This window comes from Mycteria americana, chromosome 9, assembly GCF_035582795.1.
Source record: "Mycteria americana isolate JAX WOST 10 ecotype Jacksonville Zoo and Gardens chromosome 9, USCA_MyAme_1.0, whole genome shotgun sequence".
In the NCBI taxonomy this organism is placed as follows: domain Eukaryota; kingdom Metazoa; phylum Chordata; class Aves; order Ciconiiformes; family Ciconiidae; genus Mycteria; species Mycteria americana.
Window position 1 is genome coordinate 3193091 of NC_134373.1, and position 21432 is coordinate 3214522.

General features: G+C 48.7%; 1 protein-coding gene across 11 annotated transcripts in view; it reads right to left on the reverse strand.

Moving 5' to 3' along the window:
* COL6A3 (collagen type VI alpha 3 chain) overlaps positions 1 to 18934 on the reverse strand; it is a 63887-nt gene extending 44953 nt beyond the window's left edge. For 5 of the 11 annotated variants that reach the window (XM_075512566.1, XM_075512565.1, XM_075512564.1 and 2 more), the window contains exons 1-4: positions 18524 to 18934; positions 9353 to 9501; positions 7828 to 8445; positions 3357 to 3959 (exon numbers count right to left, since the gene is read on the reverse strand). In XM_075512566.1, the coding sequence (XP_075368681.1) occupies positions 3357 to 3959; positions 7828 to 8445; positions 9353 to 9440 (1309 nt within the window). In that variant the 5' untranslated portion in view covers positions 9441 to 9501; positions 18524 to 18934. The remainder of the gene's footprint in view (positions 1 to 3356; positions 3960 to 7827; positions 8446 to 9352; positions 9502 to 18523) is intronic. The other 6 variants (XM_075512567.1, XM_075512569.1, XM_075512571.1 and 3 more) reach the window with 6 other exon arrangements.
* Positions 18935 to 21432: the final 2498 nt, after the last annotated feature.

Consider the following 21432-nt stretch of genomic DNA (forward strand, 5'->3'; position numbering starts at 1 on the left):
GACATCATCACCGTCCTGATTTCATGCCATTGAAGTGAAAAAGGAAAACCTTGTGTTGCTTCCAAGTTACGCTGGAGCCTTATGGATCATTGCGTTACGCTGGACTTTGGGTGTCCTTAAATCGCCTACCCACCTAAGAGCTCCTGAGGTGGGGTCAATATTCAAGGTGGCAGGTCCTAAGAGCTCCTGAGATGGGGTCAATATTCAAGGTGGCAGGTCCTAAGAGCTCCTGAGATGGGGTCAATATTCAAGGTGGCAGGTCCTAAGAGCTCCTGAGATGGGGTCAATATTCAAGGTGGCAGGTCCATCACCTCCTGGGCTCACTGCTACGCCCAGCACACAGCCTGGGGGAAGAGGAGACCCAGCATCATCGGGATCTCACAGCCCTCAGGGCAAGTGGTAGCAAACACTCTCTTGTCCTGCCTGGATGGAAAAGGGCAGCCCTTCGGCCCATGAGAGCTCCTCTGCGTGGAGGCTATTTACTTTGGATTTGAACAAAGAACAAAGCTTTGGCTGCAGTTCTCCTTGGCCGGACACCAGCTGACCATGGAAAGCAGTGCTCCCAAAGGCTGGTTCTCCTAATGAAAAAAGGTTTCTCATGAGATTGGGCTACCCCAAGGAGTGATTTAGAGCTGGAGATGACATCTGTGACTCGGCTTGGACCCCGAGAGACCTGCCACCCCTGCAAGTGCGAGCCTTTGCAAAAGCCTCTCGCAGAGTCTTGCTGGAAATTGTTCGATTAAGGACTGATTGCCAAAATTTGAAGCTTAAAATAGCCCGCCGTGGTGATGTCGGGCACAAAATGATGAGAACCCGCACGAAGCGAATGTGGTGGTACCCTCCCCGAGCCGCAGCCTCACGTGAGCTGCCAGTGGCTTGCAGTTGACTGCCCAGGCTGTCAAAACAGAGCTACTGACAAAGCAACAAGGATTTGTTTAAATGATCGCTCTCCCAGAGCCATGATTTCCAGCATTCATCCCCCCAGCCAAGTTGTTTTCCTCACCAGTTACTCCAAGGAGGAGAGGGCTGAAAACAGGAAACTTTCCAAATTAATTACAAGGGCTGAAATCTCTGCTTTGTATCACCCAGCAGAGATGTCCAAAGTGCTGCCTTAGCTTGTCAGCAGCTAGATACCCAAAAATGGAGACCCTGGGAACTTTTGACTTTATATAGAAGTTTGTGGGAAACATCAAAGGGGCTTTGCAAAGATGAGGGAGGCTAGGAAGGAATAGCTCTCTCCGCTATTCACTCCTCTTGCAGCTCTCAAATCCTGCAGTATGTTTCCTTAGAGAAGCGGAATGCAAGAACCGAAACCAAAACCCACAGGAAGAAACACCCCACGGTGCTAATTTCAATGGACACAATGAAAGCAAAAGCATGTAAGCAAGGCTGTACACATCTCATAGGGTCTGATCCAGAGCCCAGTAGAGCTGATGGCAAGTCTCCCAGGAATTTCAAAGGATTTGGGATCAAAGCATTATATCTGGGACTCTAAAAGTTGGGAATGTTGGAGCGTGTCAGCATTGAACCCAGGCCTGCATTGCCATCTCAGCTCTCTTTGGTGGAGCACCTCATCTAATTTAATCATCCAGGCTCCCCCAGTAGCTAAAGGAGAGGGGAGAAGAGAGGCAGAAAGACACTTTGAGACATCCATTCATCACAGGAGGACTAGCGTACGGACAGAGAGCTGAAGTGAAGCGAGGTGACTTCAGTATTTCACAGGAACGCCTAGCACCTGCATGGGTCTGGCATCCTTTTGGGCTGCGGCGTGTCTCCCAAACCAGGGGTTTACGCTGCAAACTTCCAAGGCACTGATGTGAATCAAGCAAACCAGTCAAAATTAATTTCCATGGACTCTAGGGAAAGGAAATTCCCTAAAGCTCCTTTGAAAATACCCACTTCCCCATTTAGCATATCCATCTCTATGTAATTGCACAGGCTGATGCTACTGTAGTACCTTCTACAAATGAGCTGGCATTTGAAGTGAAAACTATGCAAGTGCAGATGAAGCCAAATGTACCAACGTTTTTAATCTTGCCGTTCAAACTGTTAAAAATCAGAGGGGCGGAAAGAGAGGTTTTCCATTGACTTGCATGGGTCCTGGCATGTACATTTTAGCTAGGCATGCAGACTTCAGCTTATTTAGCTAAATATGGTTCTCGTGGGGTGCTATAAGCAAAAGTTCTTTATGTTCTTTCCTGAAATAATCAAGGCAAGGTCATAAAATGATCTTTTAGGCAAATTCTTCCCTTTGATTTGAGCCACGGGGTAGCAATCATGTTTAGACATAGATCAGCGAAGACATCTGGAATGCAGTTTTATGTGTCAACATACATCGTGAGTTGAACAGTATGTACAGAACTCCAGACAGGCACTTGGATCCCAAAAGTGTTGTTTGCATTAAGCGTCCTGGTAATTAAGCGCAGCAACTCCAGCCTGGCCCTTTCCAGGGGCCTCTGAAATACCACATATTGTGTCTTTCATAGAGCCTCTCTATCAGTAAATTTAACTTAGTCATAAAACCATAGGGTGAGAAACTCTTAATCACCCACTTGCTCCATAAATCCAGATATTCATTATTCTACCGCACCCAAGGTAGTGCTAGTCCAGAAATAATGTCAATGGGGACTTAAGAGTGACAAAGTGACCTAAGTGGAATATTGACACCTACATTTTCATTTCCCATGGCCTCATGGAAAGCTGTAAACTTTCTCAGCTTAGGGATTGAAGGGAAATAAATGTTAGCAAGGCAGGGATTTCACTTCAGAGGAACTAAGGGCTGTTTTGCTTTTAAGTTCAACAACACAGGAATTTCACCCTTTTCCCAAGGATAGTGCACAGTTTCAATGAGGTACAGAATTTTACTGTTTTAGCAAGCTGATAACTTCAAGTCTGTGAAACAGGGATCCATTTAACATCCCTGTTAGCTTCCCCAGTCAAATTTCATTCTCATGACACTTTCAGCTGACATATAATGTAAGCTTACGTGACATACATGTTTTCAGAAGTGACAGTGCTGCGGTATTTACCCCGAGGTGCTTAGACACCCCAATAAGGATTAGATGAGCTTTTTTATACCTTTCTTGTGTCCTTTAAAACCCCATGCCATGCCAGTTATTGACACAAAACCTCTCGGTTTTCAAAAGATAACCCACTGGGCAAATGAGTTTCTGCACATTAGCCGCAGGACTATTTGTCTTTCCCATTGTTCCTCCATAACCAGACCAGAGAGATGTGTTGCAAAAAAAAAAAAAAAAAAAAAAAATTAAAAAAAAATAAATATGTTTTTAAAGCGTGCAAAAGCTCATTCATTCATCGATTCATTGAAATGCAACAGTCTAGAAAGGCATACATACCTTCAGTCACAATGGTTGGGGCCTCTAACAAAATGAGTCTTTGGGCCACTCCAACAATGTTGGGCAGTAATAATTCTCGAAGAGCATCAAGGTTACGGATATCCAGGGCAGTAAATGCGAAGCTTCCATCAGTAGCAATCTGCTGCAGCTCTGCACTGTCAGCATTCAGGACCCCAATGCTAAACGAAAATATACTAGCTTGCTTCACCGCTAACAAGCCCTCTCGGATATCATCACTAGACTCTCCACCACTTATCAGCACTAAAATCTGAGGCACTGCTTCCTCTATCCTGCTGCCTCCCGCCTGGGTGAAGACGTTCTCCACCACAAACTCCAGTGCCGCACCGGTGTTCGCTTCCTCGCCACCGCGGAAACTAAGTGCCTTCACGGCATCCAGAACGTCCGCTTTTGTGGAGTAGCTGTTCAAAGCGAACTCGGTTCTGGGTTGATCACTATACTGCACCACCCCAATCTGTATTTGCTGAGCTCCAACTCTGAGGCTTTCAATCAAATTTACAAGGAAATCACGTATGGCTTGAAAATTGACACTTCCGATGTTGTTTGATCCGTCAATAAGGAAAATAAGGTCAGCGGACTCTTGAGCTTTAAAAAAAGAAATGCAAAAGGTGAAAGCATTAAAATGAGTGATTACATGCGGTTGTACAGTGTTCTGACATGTTTCTTGGAAAACCAGTAAGAAACACGAAAATGAGAAAACAAAACACATGTTCACTGAGGAGGTGACGTTTGCCTCTTAGTTCTGCATTCTGATTGAATACGAGCTCCCAGCCCCATCCCAGCAGCATCCGCTACCCATCAAGAGACAGCTCGAGCAGACACAACCTGAGCCGGTGGCTGCAGTTACACGGGGGCCAGCATTATTAGCACACGAGGAGAATACTTGGCAAAATGTCATTTTTGGAAATCTAGATCCGTTCCGTCCATGGCCAGTACTGTCCGAATATTTAAGACGGAGCCAAAAGAAAAATGTGGGGTTTGGTGGTAATTCATCCTGAAGATAGCAGGTGAGGACAGTAATATTTGTAGGAGGTTTTCCTTCATTGCAGTCCCTCTTTTTGTTGTTTTGGAAGAAAAAAGCCGCTGTTTACTGGATGCATGGAAATTTTCAACCTCTCTATTGCAATTCTGCTCTTTTGCTGGTTAAAAACAACGGCTGAATATATTGGCTTCTCCCACCATGAAGGATTATTATTTGAAATGCATTTGTTAGAAACCATTGAAAAGGTTTTGGTTCTTATTCTTGCAATGTAACTCTTTTACCAGCTGCCAGCATACACATAATGGTATTTGTCCAGCAAGCTGACCCGCACAATTGTCAACCCGTGCCGTGCACAAATTGTCTTGCTCTAATTATTTTGCACAAAGATGCATTGATTATCGATAGAGGGGTCTGGTCTGTATTTTTCCTATGGACTCTGGATATTCAATCAAGGAATGCAGAATCAGGTTAAAACAGGGTGATGGAATCAGTCATGACACAATTATCCAACTCTATTTGTTGTGACCATACCCAGATGATTGCAAGCATCTGCTGAGAATATACACGCACCAGACAAAACCTTCATATGGCATGAACGTGGCTGTTCAGGGGGAAGCATTTTTGCTGTGAGACTTACCGAAGCAGACCCAAAATGCCCTGGTGTCTGCTCTCACTCCTTTTGCTCAACTAATTTTACCATCAACGTCATCAAGGGCTGCATGCATGCAAAAAGCGGGGAAAGAAGACCCCAAAGCATGCTCAGATGTTTCCATGCTATTACTCTCCAATCGTGTTAAGAAATCAAATTTCAGACTATTTGCAAGTGAATGACAAGCAACATTTGGACATTCCACCCAGCTCTCAACTTTTGAAAGCCGAAGGTGAAACCAGTAGCAAAACTGGCATGTAGTTTAGCCAGGCCAAGAATAAACCTGTGGTCTTTGCTATTAACCAGCACTGTCAATCTTTCTTTTTTTTTTTTTTTTTTTTTTTGCCTGCTTAGTTGTTTTTCTAGTAAATATTTTCATATATCGCAATGCCACCAAGAGATTCAAATAATGCCGCCATTCCAGCGACAAAGGAGGAGGTCTCCAGGGCATCATCTCTTCCCTGGGCCAACTCAATAGCCAGTGTTGGCTTGGAGAACATCAACGTGGTTCAGAATTGCAAAGGGCTCCAGGATTTATTTTTCCATCATTGAGTCAAAATTTAGGGGTGCTTAGGGTTGTCTTTACTGTGCCATTTTCAGTTGGGACGTACACGTTCTACTTCATCATATAAACGAAAGGGAAATCTCAAAGCAGTTGTACCCAGCGCTGCTTTAGATACCCCGGACACCTTTCTGAAGAACGAGATTTCAGACACCGATGAGTGTCATCACGGCAGCACGGGTCGCTCCCACAGGAGAGAAAATAGATATGAAACAGATGCGTTGGATAATTTGTCATCACTGTAAAAAAACACTTGTAATTCAGTGCACATTTATGGAACAAGCTGGTGCTGGAGAACAAATAAAAGCATGCTTGTTACACAACTAAGCAAGGAGGGGCAGATGAGACAGACAGCTAAGGTTTAACGAATACACCAGGGCAAACTTGGGGCTGACCTTCACACTTATGCGAGTCAGCTCTGGGGACCGCCACAGACCAACAGCTTTGGTACTCTCTACTGGAAGTACTATGGGCCTGGGGTTTTTTTTTTTTACATTTCTGTTTCATATTACGGCTCATTTCTAGCATAACATCCACGGCATTTTTATACGTTTTAATGCTACATGGAGTTATCAGCTGAATAAATGACTTCTTAAACTCTTATGCAAACAGCGATTTGTACCATGCTTTGCATACTATTGTCATCCAATGTTGAGGAGCTGTAACATCTTTTCCCGTGTTTAACGATACTCCGTAGATCGCCCATGCGAGTCACACAGGGGCAAAACTACAATAGTAGGATTAGCTTCAATTTGTTTTATGGAGGGAAGAAAATGCTTGCAAAAAATATCTTTGAGTAGAAATGGAACTTGGAAATGCATGATATGCATGAAGTGGGAATTTGCCTTTAAAGCTTTTAAAGAAACATCTGTGACTCCAGATGTTGATGCACTATGGGCTTACCTGCTGGCGTGCCCCAGAGGAGGACAGCCAGCCGCCAGAGACCAGTTCCCATATTGATTTCAACAGGGAAGCACTGGGGTCCTTCATGGCGAAGATGCTGAGCAGCCGCTGCAGTGCTGCCAGCAAGTTGGGTATAACATTCATTTTCCACATACATTGACATTATTTTCTTAGAATTGGCGAACCTCGTGTCATCTTTCTGGAGCAGCTGCTTTTCTTCCCTGTGGCTTTCACGTGATCTGGATATTTGCCCTGTCAAGCACTTTGCACAATAAAAACACACGTGAGCACAGCCTTTCGGTGTTGCTCGGTGTCATGCAGTGATGGAGAGCACCCAGTGGGGCTGGCGTGAGGGTTAATCAGGCAAGACAACACAGGGGGATTAATGTTAACGCTGCCTCATTACACTGCCGTTGCCTTACATGACCCCACAAGCTATTGACCTTCAGATGGAGTCTCAGGAATAAAAAGAAAGGTTTGATCTCTGGGACTTCTGTTTTGAAACACAACAAAGCTGCTCAGAAGGCCCTTTCCATGCTGAAATTTCATAAACAGAGAAGGGACGGAGGAAGACTGTCTTATTTTTTTCCAGGCAAATTGGGCCCCCGGCTTGCGGTCAGTGCAGATCCGTTGAAGCCAACACGGTTTGCGGAGAGGTTTCGGTTATGGGAAGGGTCCAGCACTCTGGCAGGTGGAAGCCATCGGCTTGTAAAGAAGGCATTTGAATGTCGTCGCAAAAGGGACTCTCCGACCACACACCTTCTCCAAGGGGATGAGGAGAGAGGCTGAGGGCCAGCTCAGGGATGGGGTTTCAGCGGAGGAGTACTCCGCTGAACTGCTTTTGCTGTCTTCAGCCAAGAATGTGACTTTCTGGAGTAGCACGTTGCCTGTCTCCCCCGCCAGCTGCAAGGGGACATCCCACATGGTGTCCCCGCAGCCAGCAACGACCTTCTCGGTCTCCAGAAGGTTTTCGGTCAGGACCTCAAAGAGTCACCATCATGGCTGGTGTGTTCATCCCCTATTTCCCTGCCTTGGGAGTGGATAGGATGGGGCAATTTAATAACTCTGCAGAGCTCCCTACGTTTGGATTTCCATGCCATGGGCGCAAAAAGATGGCCACAACGGGCCGCTGCCCATCCGAGGGCTCCTGTGCTACCTCCTGGCAGCTCTGGCAGGGATGCCAGCTCGGTCTGCAAACAACACCACGCTCGATAGCTACAAACACGGGGCCACATGCTTCAAACCTTTGTTTTTAAACCTCTGAACGTCCATCTCAGTCTTGCCCCTACAAAGGCTTTAAACAGCGCAACGCCAGCAGATACCGCGCTGATGGGAGCCATCAGCAGTCAGCCATTACCTGTGATGTCTTTAACCAGTCCTCTGGCCCCAGCCTTTTCTGGAGTCATGGTTGAACGGACACTCGACACTAAGTCTCCAACTATGCCATGGAGAGCGGTAAAATTCTCTAGGTTGAAAAGGTGCATATCGAAGGGTTCGCTCGCTATTTCCTTTAACTCCCCTTCCACTGCATCCTGCACGCCGACCGCAAACATGTTTACACGGGCCGATTTAAGGACAGATGATGGCAGAGCCACATCATCCTGGGATCGTCCGTCCGTTAACACTATAATAACCTGGGGGACGCCTTCACTGGCTCTGCTTCCAGCAGCTTTAGTGAGGTGGTTCTCGATTAGGTACTCTAATCCTTTTCCAGTCTTGGTGCCTCCCCCCATGTAAGGCATGTTGGCAATATGGGACAGGACGTCTCGGGTAGAGGGGTAGGTATTTAACTGGAACTCTGTGTGGGGGTTTCCGCTGAACTGGACCAGGGCAAAGCGAAAATCATTTCCTCCCACATCTAAAGCCTTTACAACATCATACAGAAACTCTCGAACGAGTTGGAAATGTTCCTTCCCAATGCTCCAAGAGGAATCCACTAGAAATATTATATCAGCCACGGCAACGGTTTTGACAGCTTTAAAAAAACAGATGGGGGTTTAGGATTTTCTATCGGTCAGCGCAAGCATGCCGCCGCCTCCTCCTCCTCGCCCAAACGACCGACAGCCTCTTTCGCGTGGTGAAAGTGAAGCTTAGCTTCCCCTTATCGCCCGCAGCAGAACGAGAAGCGCTGGAGAAAAACCAGGCAGCCATCAGCGCCCTGACACCGCAGGCGTTAGGGGACAGGAGGGGACAGCATGCGACCTACCCTTCCCAGGGAGGGGGGGGCGAGATGCTTCTCCCCTCCCAGACCCTTGCCGCACGGGTTTGGACACCAGCCCCGAGCCAGACAAAGACGCCTGCAGCTTCACGTGTGAATTTAGGCTCGGTCTCCTGCACATTTTTTGCTGACTCAGGGCTTTGCTGGCTCTGCGGCGGTGCTCGAGGAAGGGCGGGCTGCTTGGTTTAAGGAGCCTGGGTGCTGGCATGAGTTTTCCATATTTTTCCTGCTGCTAACACCCCCCCTCGTGACACCAGCTCTGGTCCCAAAGGCACCAGCACCTCCTCTTGAAAAAAAACAAACAGCCTTTGTGCAGGTCAGTGGCAACGCTCTCCTCGCTGCAAAAAGCCCTCCTACACATGCAAGGAGGGCAAAACAGCTCTGCCCAGGACAAAACCCACTCGGGGCCGCCCTGGGTGCACGTCCCGCACCCCCGTCCCCCTCAGAGCATCCTCAAAGGCACGCCACCGGCCAGCGACATGCTCGGGAAGGCACCGCGCGCGTTGGCTAAGGCGTGGGTCCGAAAGGACCCTCGGCCGAGTGGGAGCTGAGGAGCAGGAGGTAAACCACAACGTACCGTCGACATGCATGTTAAACACCCAACAGTGCGAACCAGCGGCACATTTGTACAGGGGCGAGGTCAGGTAAAGCAGTCCGGTCTTACCTGCTTGCTGCTGGGCACGAACCGAGCAAAAGCCTGAGAGCAGGAGGCAGAACATCGCCGCGAAGGGCAAATGTCGATGTTTCCTCATTTTGGTCTTTTATCTGAGTTTTCCTTTTATTCTCTTTGGTTCAAAGCACCCAATGTGAGACCTAAGGGAGAAAACCAGGGAGAATGAGAAACAGCGGCAGTGCTGGCCCGGCACAGGTGAGGGACGAGTTAGAAAAGCCAAACCATGTGGTTTCGCAATGCTTTTGCGGCACTTTGGCAGGAAAAAAATATTTTAACGCTGGACAGAGTCTGCTTCATAGCAAGCATTTCTTTGGAAGAGGAATCATCACTCACGTAATTGGCATTTCATCAGCCCTTAGATGGCTTTCTTCTTGCCTGTGCTGTCCCAGGTAATACCTAATATATTATATATTAGGTATTATTAGGTATTTCCTATATAATATATAGGAAAATGGTCAGCCTAGGTTTCTACCACCAACCCTCAAAATGTATGATAGCTTTCACCTCTCCTCCTCGCCCATGGATGACCAGCTGAAACATCTTGGCCAACATGTTCCCTCTTGCTGTTGCCCTTTCTTTTTTTTTTTTTTTTTTTTTTTTTTTTCACAAATGCCATAATAATAATTGCCCTGAACATCCCTCTTCACCTCAGCTCACCTTTTCGGCTGTCCCAAACATACAAATGGAAATTTAATTACTCCAGACCCAAGTGAGCCGCGTGATCTGGCTGTACAGCAAAAAGCCCTTGCACTCCCCCAGGCTCGCAGCCTCGGCGGTGGAACAGCCTGCGCCAGCTGATCACATTTTGGAAAGGCACCAAGAATAATATGTTATGCCTTGGAGCAAAAAAAATATAATTTATGCAAGTTTCTTATCTGTGATCCACCTGGCAAGCCTTCTGAAACAATGTCTCCTTCAGGAAAGCTGTGTATCTGTTGTCATAGAGATGGCCAATTTATTACTTAAACTTCATTTCCAAGCCTACAGAGCAGAAACCAGCAAGGCTTGCTTAACTGAGAAAATATCTTCCCAAAAGGGAATGCAGTGATTTAATACTTTTCCTTCCCCAAAAGGAGCTCAATTACTCAAATGAGCCAGAAGTGATTCAAATACATCAAGCTATTAACCAGGTCATCATAAAAAAAAATAAAAAATAAAAAATATCCATTTTCTTATTACTGTCCTTGCCAACTCCATCAATCCAGAGAGTTATGGCCCATACAAGTGCCTGAGGGCTAGAGGGAAGACTAACCCCCTCTTTAAGGAAAGCTGTGGCAGTTACACAGCTTGGCCATCGTTGGCACAGCCAGAAACAGGACCAAGTGCTGGCAATTAGGGAAAATTTGGAAATAAACATCTGAACAGCTCATCCCTCTTCCACTGAAGAGACACTCCTCAGGGCTATCAGAGGGGGGGGTGGTGGAAAGGAGGGGACAGCATCCACCTTGTTTCCTGAAACCCAAAGCAATCCTGACGCTTCCACTGGCTCCCTGGATGTCAAAGCTGGGTTGGGGTCTGGTCCTTCTTCGGAGAAGGGCTTTGCGGCATTTGCTCTTCCATGTGCTCCAGACGGCATTTATGAATGCCACCTAGCATGAGTCAGGCAAAAGCTAGCCTCTACCTTTCCCCCCGCATTTGTGTATAATAATAACAATAATTCCAGGTGGAGAGACGTTCAATAGGCACCCAGAGCCAGCAGCTAGCACACAGCGTTAATTAAGACGTGACAAGTCTTCCCTGTTATTGGCAACTCCTCGATTTATAGAGGCAGCTGCTGCAGCCCAGAGGTATCGCTATCATTCATAAAAAGACTGAAAAATCATCCTTGTTAGCTGGCACCCAGCCATCCCCCCCCCCCCCCCCGGCTATCGGAGTCCAAGCCAAACCTCCCAGTGCCTCCAGCGGGAGCAAACCTGCTCTGCTGGACCGTGTCCCTGCTTTACAACTTGCTCCCAGAAAACCTCGTTTCACACATGGGGAGGGGAAAGCTGGGCTCCGCTTCCCCGTGGGTGCGGGGTTAGCCGTGGGCGTCACGGTGGGGTTCGTCCCCTGAGCACGCAAATACAAAAAGGTCTGTAGGTCCCAGAGCTGAGGTTTGCAAAAAGCACTGAGCTTATGACAACCACCCCTCCAACCCCACCGGAGCATCTCCCCTCTGGGCAGAAGAGGTTTGTGGAAGAGCTGAAAGATTTTTGAGATGGGCTTGCCTTGCGGCATCCATTGGGAGTAAAAATGCTGCTAGCAATGAATGAAAAAGGTGAAATAAAAGGCACGCTACGGAAAAACAGCCCGTTAAAATAACGTACACCGTAAAAGTGCTAGTATTTCTTTTCCGAAGTGCAGGAAGTTATGTTATCATCCTGTTTATTAGCTGCTGGCATCCCATCCCTCTGCAGTCGCAACAGCTGGGGGTGAACGGAGTATCAAGATAAACCAGTGAAAATTAATGTCTTACCAGCTAATAAATGACAGGACTGAAGCAAACATTTGGGGGTTTTTTGGTTTTAATGTTGAGCAGCTGGGGAGAGCCTTATGGGGCTGTTTACAGCCATGAAACGCAGCAGAAAGGAAAAGCAAATCTCCGCGGTGCTACAAAATCTCCCCTGCCTGCAACAACCCCCGTGATCCCCCCGCAGTGGTGGGCAACTGGGCTTTACATGGAATGTGATTTCCAAACTCGGTCTACACCTACATCTTTAGGGCTGCTTTGGCTTGAAGCTTGGCTTGAAACCCCTTGAAGAACTGCTTTGGCTTGAAACCCCTTGAAGAACTGCCTTGCCCATGTTCAAACAAGGAGCCTGGGGGAGAGCCGGGGCTGAGCCCACCTCCATTAGGTCCCTTGGGCTCATGGTTCAGCCCCGGAGCCTTGCAGCAGAGAAACCACCAGCTATATTTTATGTACCTTCATCCTGGCAAACCCGAACGGCTGAAAGTCATGAGTCAGTCCTTGGGGCACCATGAGATAAAGCTGGATATCACAGTTTATTGAAACAACACTCACTTCTCAGCTTTGGTTTATTTGCCCTGGCCAGCTGGGAAATACAGTTGGCTGTTCTTTTTAGTCACCTTCTTTTCCATTTTAGCCTTTAGGAGGCCTCTGGATCTATTTCCAGCTTTCCTTGTGATTTCCATCATGGTATTTTTAGTTATATGAAAGCAGAGGGACTTGCTCATCAACAAGAGATGAGTTTTAGCATCATCCTTCCCCAAAACCATCCTAAAATCACAGGAGCTGAGATTGGTTATTAAAAGGAAAGAAGCAGCAAAGTCTTGCAGGAAGAGGTGATTGATGGCAAGAAGGACATTGAGGGGCTGGAGCATGTCCAGAGAAGGGCAACGGAGCTGGGGAAGGGTCTGGAGCACAAGGCTGATGGGGAGCGGCTGAGGGAACTGGGGTTGTTCAGCCTGGAGAGAAGGAGGCTGAGGGGAGACCTCATCGCTCTCTACAACTGCCTGAAAGGAGGGTGTAGAGAGGTGGGGTCGGTCTCTTCTCCCAGGTAACAAGCGATAGGACGAGAGGAAATGGCCTCAAGTTGCACCAGGGGAGGTTTAGACTGGATATTACGAAACGTTTCTTTACTGAAAGGGTGGTCAAGCATTGGACCAGGCTGCCCAGAGAGGTGGTGGAGTCACCATCCCTGGAGAAGTTCAAAAAACACGTAGACGTGGCACTTCGGGACATGGTTTAGTAGGCAGGGAGGTGTTGGGTTGACAGTTGGACTAGATGATCCTAGAGGTCTTTTCCAACCTTAATGATTCTATGATTCTGTGACTCTTAGAGACTGACTGACACCTTCTGGCAAAGAGGCACATTTAAGCCCAGGTGTTCCTGATCAGGGTTTTCCCTTATATCCCCCCTCCACAGCACCCTTGTTAGCAAAGGAGGAAGGGTTAGGTGCTTGCAGAAAGGGGTGGGTGAGGAGGTGATCTCCCTGTAGGGGATGGCCCTTGAGAAGAAGCAGCAGCAGCAAGGACAGCAACTTTTTTGTAGCGGTAGTGTGCTTCTTGGGAGGGTTTTGGGGGGTTTGAACCAAAACTCTGCTCAGATCTGGTTTGACTGAGCCAACAGCAAGTCTCTGGCTCAGTGAGAAAAGTGGGTTTAAGACAATAAATGATGTGGGTTTTTTTTTTTTATTGCTTGGAGGTAGGTCTTGCTTGGCTTGCCTTGACGAGACACAACAAGTAATTTGCTTTCTTCAATGTGTTCTTGCTTGGTGTCCCAAATCACCACTGGTCACAGAAGCTGGAGGTGGCACCAGCTTGCAGGGGGTAGAGGATAAAAGCAGGGATGTGAACTTATGCTAATTCATCTTAATTCTTGATTATGGTAAGTATCTCTTTTGTAACTTTATTCTGGATTGTTGTTGCTTTTGATAATGTGTTCTCGGTAAAGTAATTTCATCCTGGATTTTTGTTTTTTTAAATGAAAAGTTCCTTGCAGTCCTTGGGGGTGAAAGCTCTGGTGGAGCTTTTGATAGAACCACTGCAAGCTGGGAAAAAAATGCTGAAAAGCTGACTACTGAGTGCCTTTAGAAAAGGAAAGCATTTTCCTGAACTGTTAAGAATGAGCACCAAAACCTAGGGAGTTAGTCTCTTGATTCATGTGCTAAAAGACTAACTCGTGTAGTCTTCAATAATCTGAAGTTTTTATGTCTGTCTAGAGTTTATATAGTGTGTGGTGACCTCTTAATATTACAGTATGTCCTCCATTTCATCAGAAGACATACATCTGTTACTAATAATGCTTTCAAAAGGCAATCGTTTCTACCACTAATGCAACGAAACGATTTCCTTAAATATTTCTCCCAGCAGCTATTTTTTGCTTATTGCGTACTTCTCTGTACATAAAACCTGCCTTTTTACATAATTTTTTTTATCTGAGTGGATGTTTCAAATTCATTTTCTAAGCAGTCATTCGTTTGTGTGCGTTTGCACTAGAGCATAGTTAAAATAAAATCTGTAAAAGTGCAAAGCAGATGAGTAGACTTAAAAAAGCCAAACATAAAAGACAGGAAAAAATTACTACAGCTGTTACATATCACTTTGATTTATTACATGTGCCTCTCAGCTGGGCTGGCTGGCTTTGAGAGGGAGGGGAAGTATCTATGGCTTCGGTGTGGATAGAAATGGGATGCGTGTCCTGCGTAGACGTGGATAGGTGCTATGGCAGGTAGAGGGAATAATTAATGTTGTTGCAAAATACCCCTCAAATCTGGGCTCCCAGCTGGGCAGTGCTTCAGGCACTGATGCTCTGGGTCTTGCTGCGCTGCAAGAGAAAGCAATCGGATCGCAGGGGGTTTCTGCACAAGCGTTTGGTAGTTGCCTGATGCTTTTCTTCAAGGCTAAAGGGCTGAGCTGGGCAGAACTGACTCTTGGGGTGTGATAAACAGGAAATCTGAAACTAGTGATTTATTTATGAAGTCTGTTCCCATCGGCTCGCTCTCCCCATGAGGGTGGTGTTGCTGTGGGGAGCTGAGCAGCCTTTAGGAAAGGACAGAGGACCCAAAGCAGTTGCGGTAGGCAGAGCCGTGACTGGCGTGCTCTTCTGGGGACAAATGGCCTAGGTTGGGGCTTGGCCTGGGGCAGCCTGTGCAGCTTTGCTAGCTGGCACAGCCAGGGACCTTTGGGATGCCTCACTGCCCTCAACCAAAGTCCATGTGGTCCAGTTTTTCTGCCCAGCCCCAGGGGCATCGCCCCAAAATAGCTTGACTAGAAGCCTGCAAAGCAATTGTGGCCCTAAATTCCCTTTGTGTGTGTGGGGTGGGTCACCTGGTACTGGGAGAAAGATGTGGATTTGCACCTGGGTCCCAATAGCTTTTCTGCAAGGGGATCAGGTAGCACCAGAGGGAGGGCAAAGCATCATCCCACAGATGGTGTGGGAGATGAGATGCTGTGAGCCTCCTCTGAGCCCTCTCAAAGTCTGCTGCATGGGGATGTCAGGGTCAAAACCGAGGGGTCTCTGCCTTCATCTGTGTTTGCTTTGTGGGGATCTCCCCATGCCTCATCATCACCCTGTTTCCCCACTAAACTACTCAGCCTGAAACCCCCTTGATTTGGCTGTTCTCTGCTGTATGCATGTCCCTGGGAGGCAGCAGCGAAGCCATGAGGCTGCTGTAAGCCTTGCCAGTGGCTTGAAAGTGGACACTGGCCACTCGGAACAGCTATTTGCGGCCTCAGTAGTCGAATGTACGTCCGGTTGTGGCTGTGGAGCAAGCAGGGAGGAGAAACAGCTCCTGCAATCCTGATGTGGAGGCATGATAGCACAGCTTGCCCTCTGGAGGTGATGCACGCTCCTCTCTCTGCATGAATACCCCCTTACGTTTCTCTGCACTATTAAGAGCTCTGAGCTGGGGAAAACATTAGCCAAAAGCCACTCCTAGCAGTGATTTGGACACCTAGGAGGCTAAATGCTAGGATTTTTTTCCCCTGTGAAATAGCTCAGTCACCTTTTCAAAAGGGACGTAAGCCTCTAGCCACCTCTTCATCATATGGCATCACATATCACCTGGCCACGCAGCCTCCAGAGAAGCAAGTTTCTATTTCTGGGGACTTGGGATGAGCTGTATGGGACAGATTCTGAATTTATTCAGGGCTCCAAGGAGCTGGGTGGAGCCACTTCAATTTGCACCAGCTCTTTTGAAGGGTTTCCATTAATGTTGCTGCCATCTGGCATTGATGGCACTGGGAAGGTGAGGGTTGTTGGGTTGAGGGCTGCTCCTGAAAACATTTCTTCCTACAAAGGTAGACCTGAGCATTAAAAGCAAACAAGCCTGAAAGGGTGGAAAATCTTCCTGCTGTTGCAAACCGCTTGAGCTCCGGTTTTGAAAACCGGCATTCAGCAAAGTGACAGAGTTACGTTGCGTTTATATCCTACCTGGGCAAGTTCCCTGGGTGCTAGCATTTAATATGAATCACATAGTCATTTCTTTTTCTTATAAGCATGCTGTTGGCTTAAAATCTGGTTGTTTTCCTCACCTGAAGACTGAGACTAAAATAGAGTAATTAATAAGAGGAAAGGGAGTGTTTGCTAAAAAAAAAAGGGAAACTCCCTCAAAGATCAATGACTCTTTATGTATAGTAACCTAAGCCTCCCAGTGCCTCTCCACCCAAACAAATCGGCTCCTTAATGTGGAACACAGATCACTTAAAAAGGTGGAAAAAGTGATGGGCGTGCAGAGCGGTAAGGCTGGCCTGATTCACAGGGGAGAGCAGGCATGCAATGCTACCCGCAGCTAGCCCTGCTGCCGTGCATGCCCAGCGCGGGGGCAGGTTCGTAACTTTGTAAATCAAATGCATCCAGGCTGGGAGAATGCAGTCCAAGGCTGGCAAGACCCTGCAGTTACCCGACTTTGCACTGATGGAAGGAATAAGATGTTCCCTTCCCTTCTGTTCCCAGACAGGCACGTAGCAAAAGTCAGGAGAGGAACAACATTTTTTTTTTTTCTCTTTGACATGTAGGAATACAGCAGGGGCTGGTTTAGATCACCCTGCAATGGGGGAAAGTTAATGCGTTTGAATAGAAAATTGTAAAGATGTTTGAAAAACCAGAAAGGGAACCGAGGAGGCTGCTGAAAAATGGAAAGGGAATGAATGATGATGCGGCAGCGGCAAGCGTGCAGCCCTGCATTCCTGTCTTAGAAATGCCATCGCACCCCTGGTCATGGTCAGCCTCTCTGCAGAGACCGGGGTGGAATGAGGGCATAAGGTTGGGGATGGAAAGTCTGTTTCCCTGAGCCCTGGTACTGGTGAGTCAAGGGATGGTGCTGGGGAGATGCAGAGTTGGGTCTCTGCTCTGCCACCGTGGTCCTGCGTGACCTTGGAGGAGTCCCCCAGCTCCCTGCAACAGCCTCCAGCTGGAGACATCGCTCCGGCCTCCACAAAGCTCCCAAACTGGGCGGTTGTGCCCCAGAAACAGCCCTATATAAGCACTGTAATTATCCAACCATAAATACTGATTTTTTTTTTTTTAACCAGTAAGTAATGGGGTAAAGCCAGAAGTTTGAAAAATGCAGCATTCCTCCCCTGGGAGCGTACATGAATCATCGCAGCAACCAGAAATGAGCTGAGAGTTTCCCATTGCACCCGCTGGAACCAGAGTGGCTTTGGCTACCTCCGCTCCAGCCAGTTTTGGCCCCTGTGCCTGGTCAGGAAACCAGTTTGGCTGCAACCCTTTCTTGCCTTGGGCTCCAGCTGGGAAGGGAGGGCTGTGCTGAGCCAAGAGGGATGGTGGTGGGGTGTCTCCATGATTAGTCATAGCCGCCCCCTTGGCAAGAGCATCGCTGTGTGCAAAGCCCCAGGGAGCTGAGGGCAACTGGGGCTATGGGGGGAAAGACGGGAGGGAGCAGGGAAGGGGGCTGCGGAGAGGGGAGGTGGTTCCACGCAAGGCTGGAGAGCCCTTGGGGGGAAAAATATTTGACGTTTGGCCAATTTCCCTCTCCGTGGATGACTGCGAGAGGATGGGGATTGTCCCTGGAGCCACAAGAGTGCTGGCCCACCCTGGAGCAGCAGGGACGTTCTCAGCAGTGGGACCTGCGTGGGGTGGAGAGGCTGACAAGCATCTCTGGCCAGGTCATCCTACCTCGCCTTGAGGCAGGAGGGGTGGGGGGTGCTAGCAAGCAAACCCCAGCCTCGGGGGCATGCGGCGAGACACCCCCTTAGCTGGACTCCTTGCAGGGTCCCATTCATGCACCCACCTCCTTGTGCCCGAGCAGCTCCCCAAACCACTACCTGCCCTCTTCAGAGCACCCAGGACATCCCGCTCCCATCCCACCAAGCAGCTGCTGCTGCTGCAGTGATTTTTGAGGCGTCAAAGGCAAACACCATCCTGCAGCAGCAGGGGAAATGCTCTGCTCGGTGCTCTTGAATTAATTTAATTCCCCTGCGCTGGTGGGGCCGGGAGCAGCGTCCCCGTGCACCTGCGGTGCAGCAGCTCGGGGAGGAGGCTCTGGTGTGAGCGAGCCGGCTGTATTGCTCTGCTTTTCCAGGCACAACGTGAGCCTGGGGGTAGCTTTCCTCTGAGGACACCGCTCTGCGCATGGGATGGGTTTTGTCCAAAATTCCTTGAAAACTCCCCAAAGACTGACACCCCGCCGAGGAAGGGAAATGCAGTGCAGCAGCTGCTGAGCCCAGGCTAAGGGCTCTCGCGCGGAAAGCAACACTTACCCCTGAGTGAACCCCCAAAAAAGTTGCTTATTCCAGGATTTTCCGCTCCAAAGCGCCTCTCACCCTTGCTTCATGGTGTGCCGGCGCTGCTCAGCCTTCCCGGTCCCCGCTTGCCGTGCTCGGTGGGGTGCAAGCACTGGCGGGGCAAGGGAAATGGGGGTGCGCTTGTCCCAGCAAGACGGCTGCCGCGGGTCTGAGCGAGGCCGGAGGAGGCGGCTGGCGCGGGAGTGCTGGGGGGCCGGGCGATCCGGCGTCTCAAATGGGATCCAGATGGTTGGTGCCGGCGTTCCTGGGGCTGAGGTCAGAGCTGCTCATCACACGCGGTCCCCCCCCCCCCACCCCGGGGGACGCCTCCGCGCTGTGTGGCTTCGCCTTCCCGTGCTGGCCCCGCCGTCTCCAAAACGCTTCTCCCTGTTATCGGTGAGAAGAAATATATTAAAAAAAAAAAAAAAAAAAAAAGCCCTGCAGGGTTGCAGGAGCTAATTTAAATATGCCTTTTGGGCAGGGAGGGCTGGACTGGGATGTCTGCAGGAGCCAGGACGTGCCAAGGACCATACCAAGTTACGCAGGGCTCCGGCGAAGCGCCGGTTGGAGATGCTCGGGGCTGCGGAAAGCTCAGCTTCTCCCCCTGCACAGTTACGAGCATCAGCGCAGGGGGAGAGAGAGAGTCTCTTCTTCATGCAGTTTCCTATTTACATGTAACAGGGGTTTTTTACCTGCCCAAATGGGGAGGAAGAAGTGGGGGGGGATCATGTTATAGCATAACTTATAAATAAAAGTTAGCCCCTTAGCATAAGGATAAATATTTTAAAGTATATATAGCCTGGTGGAAAGTTTCGAGTAAAAGTTTGAAAGTTCCTGACCAGTGATTTTTCACGGTGCATAGGTTTAAAAAAAACCCCACCAAACTTTAACCTTTTATTAGGCAGAGCCTGTAAGGCAGATTTGGGGGGGTAATTTTATTCCTCTGTCTCCAGCGACAGCACTGGCCAGCATTAAACATTTCAGTCTGGACTGGGTTCTGTTTTGCAGGAAATGGTGGTATGGCAACGTTAATTCTTATCTCTCGCCCTTCTTCGGTTCCATATAAGGCTGGAACCGAGATGGTGTCCCTGGAATCAAATAGTCAAATTCTCTTCATTTCAAATGGGGATTTATTATGTTTGCTCTAGGTTTTGTGCTGCTTGAAAGACTAGCCACATAAAGAAATAGCTGGAATGCTTCAGGAAAGTGCTGAGCCCTTGAACTGATGCAATAGCTCGTTTTAGAAACGGTGCTTGGCTTGGCGCTCGCGGAGACTGAGCCCCGACCTCGCAGGGGGATCCAGTGCAAGCATCCCCAGCCGTGCACCCGAAAGCAAGCAGGGTGTTGTGTCCCCCTCCCCAAATCTGGTGAGCCGGAGCTCAAAGGCAGAGTGTTCCCAAATAATAAACATGCCTGGCAAAAGGGAGCTGCAGCTCCTCGCCGGGTGTCGGCGGGCAGCGGAACAGAGGATGGAGAAAACAGGGTCTGCTGGAAAGCAAGGACAAACACGTAACAGCGGCCAAGACGGGTGAAGGACAGCTGCTGAAGGACAAAATATATATGATGGAGGTGCACTTTGCTGGCAGAAGTGTCCTAACCAAATTATTTTCCTTCTTAATTCAGCTGTCGGGTGGGAGAGCCCAACTGGGGATGCTGCGGTGGCACCAGCACAACCCCAAAAAGCAGCAGCACGTGGCCACGGGCACCGTCACCCCCTTGCCAGCCTCCTACTGAACAGGCGGGTGCAGGCGATGTGCTTCCCTGCATCTTCTCCTGCCTTCGGGCTTTCAGGCTATCGCCTCTCCTGCGCGTCTCAGCCCTGCTCTCCCCTGTACGAATTGCATCCACCGAGTGGGTTCCAGTTTGCTGCCACCAGTGGAAACCGGTATGGTTCAGTCAACTGGAATCTGTATTGCCATTAGTTCAGATAACCTTCAAAAACCAGAGTTTTCTGCGTGGCAATGAAGGAACGCAGGAAAACGGTTTTAAGTGAATGGCAAAAAAAAAAAAAAAAAAAAATCATAAAACACGGGAAAGCTCCAGCCACCCCAGAACAGTAGTGAAAAACAGCCAAGACAGAGGATCATAGATAAATATTGGCAAAACACCTATGACCTGCACTGTGTGCCTATCGCAGCTCGATTGAGAACATATTTAACTTGGAAGTTAGACTTCATTCTTTTTGCGATGCAGAATCGGTCTTAATATGGTTTTAATACTGAAGTGACTTTTACCAAGTGCTCCGATAATTAAATGAAGCTGCGAGAGGTCTTAAATTCCCATCTGATTGCCTTTATGACTGTAATAACCAGGCTGAAAGGTTTTCCTTTCCAAAAAGGGGCTTTGTAGCCGGCGCACAGGGGGAGAGCAGCCAGCCAGGATGCTGAGGGCGTTTCGGGGTGGGGTTATTATTTTTTTTTCCCCCCTTCCGTTCGCGATCCTTTCGAATCCTTCCTTTAGCAGCTCCCTCTGCGTTGGTGACCCCCTGCAAAGCAGCCGCCGTCCGCCACAGCGGGAACGGGGAACGCGGGCAGGTTCCCACCACGGTTGCTGCAGCGTTCGGGGGGTGAGCGCAACCCCTGGGGACGGGGTGACGTCCGCAGGGCCAGACTTCCTTCCATCCCCAGACACCGAACAAACCCTCTCTGATAATTAGGAAAAGACTGAATCACGTTGCATCGATAATTTCTAGAGACAGCTGGGACTAAGTTTAGCAAGATTTCCTCCCTGGTGTATTAATAACTCGATGTGATTAATGCTATGAGTCAGGAAGAGGGTTTTGAGGAATTCTCTTGCCACCCGCGACAAAAAAGCCCTGTGTGCTACATCCTTGCCTGAATGCAAAGGGGACCTTGACGTCCTCCCATCCCCAGAATAAGGGTCTC